The sequence below is a fragment of the Balaenoptera acutorostrata genome, chromosome 21 (assembly GCF_949987535.1).
Source record: "Balaenoptera acutorostrata chromosome 21, mBalAcu1.1, whole genome shotgun sequence".
Classification (NCBI taxonomy): domain Eukaryota; kingdom Metazoa; phylum Chordata; class Mammalia; order Artiodactyla; family Balaenopteridae; genus Balaenoptera; species Balaenoptera acutorostrata.
Window position 1 is genome coordinate 33434529 of NC_080084.1, and position 14499 is coordinate 33449027.

At 42.2% G+C, this 14499-nt stretch overlaps 1 protein-coding gene across 1 annotated transcript; it reads right to left on the reverse strand.

Moving 5' to 3' along the window:
- Window positions 1-3326: 3326 nt before the first annotated feature.
- LOC114238701 (zinc finger protein 705A-like) lies at window positions 3327-10192 on the reverse strand. Its single transcript, XM_057537222.1, has 6 exons — window positions 10087-10192; window positions 7704-7789; window positions 6442-6568; window positions 5627-5722; window positions 5016-5098; window positions 3327-4558 (listed from the first exon to the last, which is right to left on the reverse strand). Exons 2-6 carry the CDS (start codon window positions 7713-7715, stop codon window positions 3839-3841), a joined length of 1038 nt encoding a protein of 345 aa, XP_057393205.1. The 5' UTR covers window positions 7716-7789; window positions 10087-10192; the 3' UTR covers window positions 3327-3838.
- Between the last annotated feature and the right edge of the window lie 4307 nt (window positions 10193-14499).

The following is a 14499-nucleotide window of genomic DNA, read 5'->3' on the forward strand; positions in this document are numbered from 1 at the left end:
CCCCCTCCTTCCCTACAAAAGCCCTGCAATAGAAAGAGCCACAGTTGAAGAACTTACATCTTGAAGGAAAAATATAGAGTTGGGTGACCCTATAAATCAAGTGAAGCTACAAAACTCATGATTATTTTCCATTTACCAAAGTAAAACCTCAGAGTCAGACACCTTTGGCTCTTCCCTGCATTTTCGATGTGATTCTCACAAAATGCTTTATTTCATTGAAGAGAATGTTTGTTTATCCTAAGAGGCTTCCTTCCCTCCCTTCCCGACGACCAATTTTCCATTCACTTTTCAATGCGTTTCTGGTTTTCTGGTCAGAACTTTGAATTCTGATCTTCTATGTCTCTCCCCATTTCAGAGTCTCAGTTCTGTGATACAGATGATCAAACCCCCTGTAAACCTTTTGAGTCTCTTCCCTCTAAATCAATACAAGGGAGCAGGTTTAAGTTCTGGGTTTCCATACCTTCAGCTTCATACCTCATTGTTAAGAGGCCCACTCCCTCTGGTGTACTACGGCCTCCATTTTTATTGACTTCCAGTCTCCAGATGCTCTTTTCCTGGTTGTCCTGCAAAGAGAGTATGTCATAATGTAGACACACTGGGAGAAGGACCCTCCTCCACTAGTAAAGGAATAGAAAATTGAAGTCACGTACAGAAATTGCGATTGAGAGTAAAGGGGGAATCGTTGTGGTATTCCATACTTTGCTCAAAGTTTCAAGTTTTAGAAAAAAATGTTTCCTGAATTCCTAGGTATTTTTGAAGAATAAACATGTATCCCATTTTCATATGTTAAAAAAGAACCCAGTGATTTAAAGGTTAGGAGGCAGGTCTTTCTCCTGGGACAGCAGCAGTTTGAATAGGAGCTACAGTCCATGTCTTCTGCCTCGAAGCTATGGGAGGGTTTTTGGAAGGAAAGGTAGAAAATAGAAAACTTCATGGAGAAAGGGGTTTATACTGTCCTAGGAGAATAGCCTCAGCTCAGAAAATAGTGGTTCCCACTCTACATCACAGCCATGGGATGAAAGAGATCGTGATGCAGTGTGAGGGGGTAAGGGGGAGGATTCTGCAGAAATCTTGGAAACTAGAGAATCATGTATGACTAAAGTGTAAACACCTGACCCCATATCTAAGCCTTTTGAGTTAGATTGAAACAAATCACCACAGATTCCTTCCACCTTCTCGGGCCCACGGCTCTGCTGTGTGACTTTGCCGCTTCTCTCATTAAGGGCTGGACCTTCTTCTTCATCCCCGGAATTTGGCCAGCCTGCAATTTGCTCTGAGCAACAGAATGTGGGAGAAGTTATGTGGTAGGAGTTCTAAGCCGAGCCCAGTGGCCCTGCAACTGCTTCTCTGTCTCTGTCTCTCTCTCTCTGGGAGTTTCTCTCTTTGTTTCTCTGACTCTGACTCTCACTTTGTCTCCGTGGGCCTGTCACTCTCAGCACCCGAGCCTGTGAAGAAGCCTGGGTCAGCCCGACCAAGAGAGCCCTGCGTTCCCCCCAGGGACTAAGCTTCAGAGAGGTTTCTTCCTGACTCCAGGCCCCTCCACCACTCAGACAAGCTGCCAAGGTGCCCCCCAAACACACCTCCTTGTTAGATGCTGCCCCCCTGTTGTCACCGTTTTAGGGGAACAGCTCTGAAATCCCTTGTCTAGCTAGGAATGCCCAGTACAGGCACATGCTTAGGTCAGTGTAGATAAATCCCAGTGGGATGTGCACTCCTCTGGGAAGGGAGTGTGCACATCACCATTCCTGGGGGTCCCAGCACCTGCACAGGCTTCACCCCCAGCAGCACCGGGCCCTTCCCTCCTGGAGACACATTGGGGCAGAAGAGGGCATTCCTGGCTAAGCCACCACATAGGTCTCAGATAAGGTGGTTGCCCATAAGTACAGCTAAATTCGAATACAGCTTGTGGGTAAAACATGTTTTTTCTTAGGCCGACAATAGAATTGTTTGCTCATCCTCTTCACACAGGATGTGTTTTTCCACCCTGACTGTCCCCCAGAATCCCTTGTGGAGAATTTCAAAAGTAATGATGGGTCAATATCATCCTTGTATGTGTTCCTGTAAGGGGACTCAGGCCTGTGGTTTGGGAATCGTGCTACTTTGTGCTACAAGAACACAAGTCATCCTAGTGGAGATCCTGGAAGAATTTCCCTCGAGATTTAGGTTCAATATTGATGTGTGTCGAAGGATAACACTCCAAGTCCTGCACAAAGTGGGGAGATCCGCTTTGTGAGAACATTCATCTTTTCTTGGTGAAAAGTATATTGCACTAATTATTTTAAAAGCTGGAATGTGTTATCACTGAGAGTTTCATTCCTGGAGATTTATTCCATGAGCTTATGCAGGGGTATGTGTACCTCTTTAGTGAGACTGCTGGGTGCATAATTCAGGAATCAGCTGAATAAGATAGTATGATTATGGGAGGAACTCTTCATCCACTTAGCTCAATTCAGAGGTTTTGGGACAAAATAACAAGAGATTTCTGAGGTCTGTGAGGGCAGAGATGCCTGTCTCTTTAGGCCCCGGTGGTTTCCATCTGCAGAAATATGTTGAGGGGCCTCAAAAAGTGTAGGACTAGATGTCTTTGAGATTTTCCCATAACCTTGCCTGACCAGGGTCGTGACATTTTGGGAAACATGACCAGTGGAGCTGAAGATCAGAGCTGTGTCACCACCAGGGCCTGAAAGGGTAGATGGGGTTAGGGGGACGTTGGAATGAGTGGAGCTGAGTTGTGTGGAAAGAGCTGTGGAGAAAGGGGACACTCAGAGAGTGGGGCTGAGTCTCTGCCCACTTTCCGAGGGTGTAGACCTGAATCCCTGTGTTTACAGGGGCACAAAGAAAACCAGACACCAACACTTGGCTCCTTTAGCCACAGACTTTATTGTTTGAATACTTGCAACTATTATTCTATACACAAATTTTAATTTCTTCCAAACTCTACATTCTATATTGCTAGATCACTTCACTCTCCATTTTATGCCACATTTTCATGAAGAGGTATTTCCGCAAATCACAATTTGCCTGAATGTGTGTTAAAAGATTCTTTTACAGGCTCCCCCTCCCACTCAGAGGGTCAGTTTTTTCTGATATGAAATCTAGCTGTAGCTCCACTTTGATTTTTAGGATTGCTACATCCTCAGTGTGAGAATTTAATGTTGACTAAGAAATAAGTGATCACTGAAGACACTGAGGGTGTGTTGTACAGTCTGAGCACACGTGTTCCAGAGAGGTTGCTGTATGAAGAAAGAATTTCTCATGACTTTACATTGATTCACTTCTCCAGAATGAATTATTTATAAGTATGCTTTGGTGTTGCTCAACATACTTGGGTATTTCTCAAGAGTTTACATCTTTGTTCTTGTTTTAGTGTTTATTTTTTTCACTGAGTTTCTCATTCACATCAAGCCTGGTGATCAGCTGAATGTTTGTTAACAGTCATTACAGTCTTAGTGGTTCTCTACCTGGAGTTGGCTCGTGTTGAACAATAATTATCAAAGAAGAACTAGGGGTTGGTTATCCTCTGCTCAAGTCCTCTAGGGTCTTTAGAGTTGGGAGCTGTTGCTAAAAACACCCATATTGTATTTACAGAATGAGTTCTGCTAAGTTACCTGAGGTCAGGCCAATGACTAAAGGCTTTGCCACAGAGACGGGGCACATATGGATCCACGTCCACAGGTGCTGCCTTTCGGGACTGAGCAGTGTGATGCCTGAAGGAGCGTCCATATTGATTACAGACAGAGTTTCTTTAGTGGGTGTGAACCTTGGTGTGGTTAAATGCTAAAGCTATGCTGGTGTTCCATCCATATTCCTCACACGTATGACGCCATGTCATCTCAGGTCAGGACGTCTCCTGAGGGCCCTCCTGACTATCTCTCCAGTGCTGAGTTGCCTCATGTCGTCTAAGGGAAGAGCCTCGACTGAAGCATTTCCCACACTGCTGACATTCATAGGGCCTCTCTCCAGTGTGGGTTCTCTCATGTTCTCTCAGTTTAGCATGTTCACTGAAGGCCTTCCCACACAGAAGGCATAGATGTGGTTTCTCTCCAGTGTGGATTCTCATGTGTGAACTAAGCCCTGAACTGTGACTGAAGGCCTTCCCACACTCAAGACATATGTGTGGTTTCTCTCCAGTGTGGATTTTCTTGTGTGAACTAAGGCCAGAGCTTTGAAGAAAGGCTTTCCCACACTGATGACATTCATAGCACTTCTCTCCTGTGTGAGTTTTCTCATGTTGTTTCAAGGAGGAACTTTGATTGAAGACTTTCCCACATAGATGACATTTATATGGTTTCTCTCCAGTGTGAATCCTCTTGTGTCTGCTGAGTGTAGAGCATCTACTAAAGACTTTCCCACATAGAGGACATTCATACGATTTAGCTCTAGTGTGAATGTGATCCTGTCCGTCAAGGAATGACCCTTGACTAAGTGATTTTCCACACTGTTTGCTGACAGTACTTTTCCTTCTTAAGGGAATTGGTGAATGTTGAGGTGAAGATCTAGGAGTAAATTCATCACTCAAATCAGTCCATCCAACAGGATCCCCTTGTGTGTGAGAAACCTGCTTTGGGAAAGAGATAGGAGGCTGTTACTGGTTCGCCCACGTCTATGCAGACACTCATTCCTCTACATTTACACCCTAGAGGATCAGTCAGTTATAGTCTCCTGTTAAAATGTTTCCAGTGTCAGGTGCATACACATGTTGTGTTACTCCCCTGCAGGCACAAACATTCTATTTTATAGTTTCCCAACCCAGATATCAGATTAATTTTGAAGACTTCAGTTTGTTCTAAAGACTAAGAGATGAGCAATGTTTGTGCAACTGACTTTTTCTTAGGTCTCATGTTGTGGTTTTGAGCTCATATTAATTTTTTAACTGCTTTCAGCCTACCCAAAAATATTCCCAGAAAGAGCTCAATCTCAACTCAATTACATACAAGCAATTGTGCTCAATTACCAACTTATCCCACTGCCAGGTCTTTCGTTTGGATGACTGGTGTTCCACCCATGAAACTTACCATTGGCATGGTGAGAGATATGTGCTTCCTGTAGACTTGTTGCATGAATATCATTTCTTGTTGTCTAAGTGGACTTTCACTGCCTAAAGAAATGGAAAAAATATAGATTTTAGAATGAAATTAGGGAAATAAAAATGTAAACAAACACCAAGGTCCATGTGAGTATCTTTCAAAAATTGGCACTCTGATGGAGAGACCGTGTATAATAAAGAAATACTCAAGGTAGTAGAAATACTTTAAAAGTCATTGTCTATTAGAAAAAAAACAGGATTAAAATATAAAAATGTAATGTGGTGGAGAGACACCGGGTCAGCAAATGATGGAAAACACATTAAATGGGACGATCAGGACAAGAATCACTATGTGAAAGTTTAACTGCAGTAAGTGCACGAGCACCCTTTTCCTTAAAGAATAGAAAATGGCAGGAAGTAATATGAATTTTCATTGCTAGATGCAAAGAATGATAACAACATGAAGAATTTCAGCCCAATGTCTTCACCTCCAGTTTAGAATATATCGCTCACTTCATAAAACTTTCATTTGGTGTTTCCAAGGACTTAGCACACTGACTGAAACTTTCTTGCAGTGAAGCACAGGCCCCTGATTCTTACCTGGACTCTGGCCTTGGAGGCATCCTGTTGCTTCACTCCACAGCTCTTTTCCTTGTTCGAGCTGGGAAATCACATCTGATTTGCTGATCTGATACCCTGTTTGATTTGAAAAAGAAAAAAAAGTGTTGGATTTTGAGTCTGGGCTAATTATCCTTTGCTGTGCTCAAGTTCAGGGTAAGGGAAAGAGGAAAATAAAGAGATAATTGAAGGTCAGTGCAATCAACAACATCTTCAACAGACAAAAGAGTGAAGGTCCTTCAGCAGACCAGGAGGAAATCCAGAGCAGCAACAAACACAGTGAGGCCCTCTAGCGGCTGATGCCTGTGCACAAGTTCAAAGAGAGATTACAGAATCCTCAGTGTTTTCCAAATGGGAAAGATTAAAAGACTCTACAGTGGGCTAAATATTACTTTCAAAGGAGCCAGTAAGGATACGCCTTACAGGAATCATCAAAATTATGTCATATACACGACTCTGGTCTCAAGCCTTCATGGAATGACTAGAACAGAAAAATCATTTTTAAAATACTTGATCCATTTACTTATGCATTAAAATATCCATTGAATCCCCAGTTCTGTTCTGAGTGTAAACACTGAGTAACAACAAAGGTATGAAATGTGGCCAAGATTACCTTCCAGTGTGGTAATGAAATGTGCCGTGAAAAGAAACGTCTTCCTCTTAAGTAGTTATGAGGACTACCAAAGAATCAGAAAGGGCTTGGAGTGGGACACAGGGAAGCTGATCTAAATGCCTGTTCAGTGAGTGAATGAATGGATTGGATACAGGTGCACGTACATCCGTGTTGACAGACTCACCTACGGAGACCAAATGACTGATGTTCTCCAGCATCACATTTCTGAACAGGTTTCTCTGGGATGTGTCCAGCAGGGCCCACTCTTCCTGGGTGAAGTTGATTGCTACATCTTCAAACGTCACTGATTCCTAAAACATCAGGGATGTTCTGGTTTAGACAGAGCAGTCCCTACCACTGTCCAGAGTGGGAGGGTTGAGATGAGGAAGTGATGGGGTCTGGGTGGATAAAGGATCACCCTCTGTGTGGGGGTTCCCCTCAGTTCTCTGTCAGCGCTGAGCTGGTGTCTGCCTTTCAGGTACATTCACGGACACCTACACACTCTGACGTCATGAAGCTTTATTTTACAGAAATATCACTTGAAGTGTGTTATAATACATTGTGGAAGTTTTTCAATAACCTGGAAATTAGGACTTCCAGACAGTTGATAGTAAAATATTCACTTGCAAATTCATAACTCAATTTCTATTCCCTATTAATTTCAAGGAATTCTACAGATTCATGACAAGACAAACAATAACCATGATGGGCTACTTTGAAAACATGACTATTGGTTTAAATTATGTCCCTAGAGGAATCTTTGATTCTCCAAAAAGAAACTGCTTTCTTTACTTGTTATGAGTGTTGAAATCATCAAATAGATAATTGTATGAAGTGTTTCCATTCTAGCAAACCTACGCTAAATACAAAACACTATTCTACTAATCATGCAATTGTCAGAGGATCATGAAGAAATGCCTAGCATTCCTCAGAACTGAGCAAGGTTCATACAGAACTTGGTACCAGGAGGTGTTCTCTCTCTTAACACTACAGGACTCAGGTGTTCATAACAAACTCTGAGGTCAGATGGTTCAGCAGAATAAGCCGGGGACTCGGGTGGCTGGAGTGAAGGACAGACCTAGCCTGACCATCGCTGCGCAGCGTGAGGACTCCCATTCTTGACCTTCTCAGGGACCTTGACCTTAGTTATCACTGTTTCTCTTGTAATCTAATCTCATCTCCATGCTGAGGGATGAAAGAAGCCTAGTGATTGGTTTTTCTCCAATTTTTCAAAACTCTATGAGAGAACCTAATTTTATTCTACCTACTGTACTGTTTCTCCTTTCTGTGAAGCACAGTTAAGAAAATACTCCCCCCTACACATTCCTTCCAGTTATCGAATATGAATAAAAGCTTAATTACTAAGAGGTGGAATGTGTGAATGAGGGAACGATTGCTAATGGCACTCGGGGTGTAGCTTCAGGAGAAGGAGGCGTCGCTACTCACCAGAGGCTCCATTGTCAACAACTCAGTCGCCAGGAGTCTTTCTCGGGATTTCACTCACAGACAATCCAAGCACTGAGCAGGCAAATCTGAGGATGGAGAAGAAGCCATGAGACTCCAGTCCTGTGCACAACTTCCAGAAGAAGCCATGAGACTCCAGTCCTGTGCACAACTTCCAGACCCACCTGAATTGGAGCCCCCCACCTCCACCTGGGTGTGACCCCAGCCCAGCAAACGGAAACCAGTGGTGCATCCTAAGAACACGGTGCGGTCTCTCCTCTCCCAGATCCCATGTAAGAAGCTAGAGCTGTGGTTGCTAATACAGAAAGTCAAAGTTCAGAGAGTTTGCAAATAAGAATGTGCTAAGCATTGATTTTGTGTGTTCAGCAGCCTAGGGCATCCAGAAGCATTCGATGTCCTCCTTGATTCAAACCCTCGGGAGCCCTGACTCATGCCAGAGTAGAGTTTGGTTTCCTCCTGTAGGAAACCCTGGAAATCCCCAGATCGTTCTCTTCCTTTTTTTGTTTTTTTTTTTTTCTTTTTTTTTTTTTTTGTTCTTTTTTTTTTTATCTTTTTTTTTTTTTTTTTTTTTTTTGTTCTTTTCCCTTATGCACCCACAGTGGTTCTCCAACACCTCTGGCAGCCCTCTGGAACCTCACTGCCTTCCAGCTCTCCCTCAACCCTGACTTTTACTTCTGTCCCCCATCTACATGGATATTAATCAGCCAAGGACCTATTTCAGGATGCAGTTAAACCAAGGACTTATTCCACTTGGAGAAACCGTGGCACCCAGCCTGCCAGCCTAGTCCTTAACATCCGCTGCTCCAGAAGGTAGCAGGAGCACACGAGTCACAGTGTTACTGTCATGGGCTGTCTCAACCCTCTAAGTCAAGGATGCTCAGAAATATGGAATGGCTAAGGTTTAGCAGGAAACTGGTTTATTTACCAATGGCATGCAGAGGTTCCAAAAACTTTAATATATGACAGAGTTACACATCTAGAAGAAGGATCAGCTGTCATTTAATTTTGTTCAATCTGTGTCCTGTGTTCAAATTCCTTTAGGGTAACAAAGATCACCTAGATTCTACCTGTAATATGACCGCTAACATTCACAATCAGAAGAAGCTCCCTGTTATTTGTGTCTTCATTTTTATCGCTCAGTTTTGGGGGAAACCTCTCCGTATGATGCACAATCGATCCCCTCATTACATCCTGTCTATCTTGAAACAGAAATATTTTCTAAAGGTATTTGCTCTCAAGTTCCTTCTCTCCTGAACTCCCTCCACAATCAAAGTGAAAGTGCAGTGATCATTTTCTATCAGAAATAAAGAGAAGCCTTGGGTTAATGCCAGCATCTTCTTACTGTGGATAGGAATCAAGTATCTAGGACAATTCACAATGCCCAAAACACACTCAAGAAAAAGTTTAGTGTTTGGATTATCCAGAGCACCTGGGAAAATCCAAGGTGAGAGGGACTACCTAGGAAAACCAATCAAGAGTTGGCCATGGATTACCTTTGGTTTTGCCTTCAAGGCAAATTTGAAGATGAAATGAAACGTCTTTTTTTACATTTAGAATTTTTCTTCTATTGATAATAAGAATATGTAAATCCCTATGATATCCAGGGAAACCCCAGGCATATGCAAAAGAGCAGCCTTACAAGTAGAAAGAAGATGGAACCTAGGCAACCCTACCTATGTCCAAATTACAAGTCAGAGGAATCAAAGGGGGTTAATATATATTAACATGGGGGAAGAATTAAAATAAATATCTCAAGAGATTTATTTTACCTTGAGATAATTATTTCAACATAAAAATCTATCTCAAGACACATAAGAAATGAAGAAAATCACTTGATGAAACCCATAAAAGAAAATTAATTCAGAGAGGCAGAAAATGAAGTATTTAGAAACAAATTAGTAAAAACATCAGATGTAGATCAACAGCCAATAGAACTTTCCAAGATGAAGAACATGCTCTACATATGCAATGTATGATACAGAAACTGTCACAAACATGTGGTGACAGAACACTTGAAATCTGGCTGGCACTACCAAGGATGTGAAGTTTAGCTATTTAATTTCATTAATTTAAATGTTCTAGCCACATGCAGCTGGTCGTCACTGTACTGGGAGAGCACAAGTCTACAATCTTAGGTTAGGCAGATAAAAAAGCTAAATAGATTCAATACAACAGTTTTGGAGTTGAAAAAAGGGATATGTACAGTCAAGAGTAGGAAATGATGGTGGCAAAGTAAATGTTGACACAATATGATTCAGAGACCACAAGAGGCTGCTTTGATAGGGCAAAAGTGTAAAGACAGACAGGACTTACAACATTTTCATGGAATGAAGCCAAGGCACATCTCACAGTTTGGAGGACTCACCAAAACCCCAAATTGGAGGAGCTGGTGAAGCCAAATGGATTCTGAGGCAAGTACCAGAGCAAGCAGCCAATTTCTCTTCCTCCAAAGCCCCAAACTGTCCAGCTTCTTCTTCTCTGGACAAATGCATCCCTTTGCCTGTCTGACTTTCCTTTATACCTGGATAACAGCTTATAACCCAATCTGGGCTACATTCCGGGATCCACCCTCTCAGAAGGTTACTGACCCTAATAGGGTTTCAGTCTGTGAGCCACACCCTGTTCACTTTGATTGGATTTTCCAGACTAATAGGAAATTGTAACCCTCACACAGTGTTGGAGAGCAAAGATGTAAGATCATTGTCCAGGGATAGTGAGAAGATCCATTCATTCCCCTCTTCATCTGTAAATACTGTTGAGTGCATTCTCTATACTGGGAACCATTCTGTGTCTTCAGAATAACAGGGTATCAGACACATGGGGATTCTGTGGAAATGAAGCTGGGATTCCCTGGGAGAAATCCGGAATTAAAAATAAAATGCAAGATAAGGAACTATGAAAATGTGAAATATAAATAATGAGGTGACAAAATAAGATATATTGCTGGGATGCAGAACATGACTCTTAAAGCACTGGCCACGTAGTACTTTCAAGAACATGTTAAGAATCTATTAACTATGCAAAGAAAATGGGAAGACAATTTTATACTTTATTTCTTGGTTAGTGGGGAAATCCATACAAATGTTCCTACATAGTAAACTATTGTAGATAATTTTTCTTCCATGTCATTCACAATTGATTTATACATTTGAGTGGCAATCTTACGGGTGTGGAGATGGCTGTTTAAGTTTAAAATTCCTGGTTCCCAAATGGAAAAAATTAAACCAGTGGACATGGTGACTATTTCATTGTATCTGAGGACATTTTGCTTGTACCTCATACAATGCCTGGCAATCCTATTATCTCGTGCATTTCAATTCCATCTCCCATACACATTAAAGAATATTTCACCTGAAGCTAGTATATTAAGGTAAATCAAATATACTTAACTTTTTTAAAAAAAAAAAAAAGAGTATTTCAAACCTCTCCATTACCCCTCAATCTCCAAGGACTCATCCTTTTCTCTTATGTCCCTCAGATTATATATAACCTATTTCCCAAATGAAATAGATATTTTTGGATGTAGGTACTTTCCACCATAAGATTTAAAGAACTCGGGCTTCCCTGGTGGCGCAGTGGTTGAGAATCTGCCTGCTAATGCAGGGGACACGGGTTCGAGCCCTGGCCTGGGAAGATCCCACATGCCGCAGAGCGGCTGGGCCCGTGAGCCACAACTGCTGAGCCTGCGCGTCTGGAGCCTGTGCTCCGCAACGAGAGAGGCCCGCGCATCGCGATGAAGAGTGGCCCCCGCTTGCCACAACTGGAGAAAGCCCTCGCACAGAAACGAAGACCCAACACAGCCAAAATCAATCAATCAATCAATCAATCAAACATACGCATCTGATTCAAGATCCTCATTAAAAAAAAAAAAAAAAAGATTTAAAGAACTCTGTACTGTCATTCATTACTCATGCCATCTCCTGTATAAAAGGAAAGAAATAAAGATGTTAAAAAATAAAATAAAATAATAGTAAATACATTTTTAAAAAAAGGAAAGGAATTGCCTTTCCTCTCAGCTCAGGAATTTATTTCTAGATTTGTGCTCTTTCCTATTCTTTCCTGCCACGTCAGAATGTATGTTATAATTTAAATCAAATACACTTTATTTTATTTTCATTTAAGTTTTAAAATATAGTTGATGTACAATATTATATTCGTTTCAGATATACAACATAGTGATACAGTATTTTTTATAGATTATACTCCACTTAAAGTTATTATAAAATATAATTTGGATTCCCTGTGTTGTACCATATATCCTTGTAGCTTATTTACTTATTTTATACATGGCAGTTTGTATCAATACCTCTTTTTTAAAAAATTTATTTATTTTTGGCTGCATTGGGTCTTTGTTGCTGTGTGCGGGCTTCCTCTAGTTGTGGTGAGCAGGAGTTACTCTTTGTTGCAGTGCGTGGACTTCTCATTTCGGTGGCTTCTCTTGTGGCAGAGCATGGGCTCTAGGACTGGGCTTCAGTAGTTGGTGCAAGAGGGCTCAGTAGTTGTGGTTTGCGGGCTCGAGAGTGCAGGGTCAGTAGTTGTGGCACACGGGCTTAGTTGCTCCGAAGCATGTGGGATCTTCCCAGACCAAGGCTCAAACCCGTGTCCCCTGCATTGGCAGGCGGATTCTTAACCACTGTGCCACCAGGGAAGCCCCTGTATCAATACTTCTTAATCCCCAACCCCTATCTTGCCCCTCCCACTTCCCCTTCCCCAATGGTAACCAGTAGTTGTATTCTATATCTGTGAGTCTGTTTCTGTTCTGGTTTTTTTTTTAGATTATACATATTAGTGTTATCATACAGTATTTGTCTTTCTCTGTCTGACTTATCTCACTAAACATAATACCCTCCAGGTCCATCCACGTTGTTGCAAATGGCAAGATTTCATTCATTCTTATGGCTGAGTAGTTGCATTATGCATATGTATCACATATGGATATGTGTGGATAAAGATCCACATACGGATATGTGTGGATAAAAATGGATAAAGATCCATTCATCTCTGGATGGACACTATGGTTGTTTCCATATCTTGGCTCCTATAATAATACTTCTGTGAATACGGGACGTGCATGTATCTTTTGCAATTAGCGTTTTCCTTTTCTTGAGATATATACCCAGGAGTGGAATTATCTTTTTTCCTTGAGACAGTTGACAGATGATTTTTCGTCTGAAAATATTACATAGTTTAACGCGTTTTCCCTTTCTTTTTCTGAATATTTTCTGTCAAGTATGTATAATGAACTTTGTGCTCCTGCCCAAGTTCACATGTTGAAGCTCAAACATTTAGTACATCAGAATGTGACTTTAGGGCTTCCCTGGTGGCGCAGTGGTTGAGAGTCTGCCTGCTAATGCAGGGGACACGGGTTCGAGCCCTGGTCTGGGAGGATCCCACATGCCACGGAGCAGCTGGGCCCGTGAGCCACAATTGCTGAGCCTGCGCGTCTGGAGCCTGTGCCCCGCGACGGGAGGGGCCGCGATAGAGAAAGGCCCGCGCACCGCGATGAAGAGCGGTCCCCGCACCGCGATGAAGAGTGGCCCCCGCTTGCCGCAACTGGAGAAAGCCCTCGCACGAACCGAAGACCCAACACAGCCAAAAATAAATAAATAAATAAATAAATAAATAAGAAAATCCTTTAAAAAAAAAAAAAAAAAAAAAAAAAGAATGTGACTTTACACGGAGAGCTAACAGTTAGAGCTGTGATTACCTTAATCTGGTGGCCTTATGGTGAGGCCCTAATTCAACCTGACCTGTGCCCTTAGAAGTACGAGAAGAGACCAGGGGTCTGAGCAAGAGGAAAGGCCATGTGAGGACAGCAAGTCAGCTCCTGTCAGCTCGACATGGACGGAGGCCTTGGGGAGAAACAAACCCATCTACACCTGGATCTGGGAAATTCTGGCTCCAGGACTGTGCTACTTCCAGCAATTAGAAACCTTTGTTTAGATGGAAACTAACGGGAAACTCCTTCTCGGCCTGGAAGGAATGCACTGTTTCACACTAAAGATTTCAGAACGTATTTTCCATGTCTTTTGTCCATTCCCTCAGGAGGCAGAGACTCCACACAGGGCTCAGCTCCGGGGACCTCACGGGGCCAGGACGTGGTCAGTGAGGATGGAGGGCTTAGGAATTCCTTGAAAAGAACACGTGCTACTGTGTATATCTAATATCTATACAATATCACCTGTATACATTATTTCTCATTCTTTATTTGCCACGTGTTCTATTTCACACATCTTGAGATGAGTTATAAATTCAAATACCTTTTTAAAAATCTGGATGGTATCTCATACTTTTTTACTTTTTCTAAATATATTGTCATTTCACATTTTTCATTATGTTTCTTCCCTGGACTATTTGAAAGATTATTTTTATTTTGAAAGTAGGAGATTGTTGAACCTCTTTTTGCTTACTCTGAATATTTTGGGTCGAGTATGGATAATGAGCTGTGTGCCGTCACCTGGGTAGATGGAAGGAGCACCATCTTCTCAAAACTGACAACACGTGTTTCGATTGAGCCCCGGATCAATGCTGTCTCACTAAACCCATCCTGTGTCCTGAAACCCTGTCCCCTGTATTCGCAGGTCCGAGAATACAGAGCCCATCCCTCACAGTTCCAACCCCAGATGGCTACTGTGGCAGGCTCCTCTTCTTTAATCCTGTGATGCTCAGAGGATTCCATAACATAGAACATTTGTCAGGGCCTATTCACACCCTTTGAAATGCCAGAAGTAAGGATCAATGGTGTTTTGTTTTGTGAGAATCTGTAAGAAAGTACTGG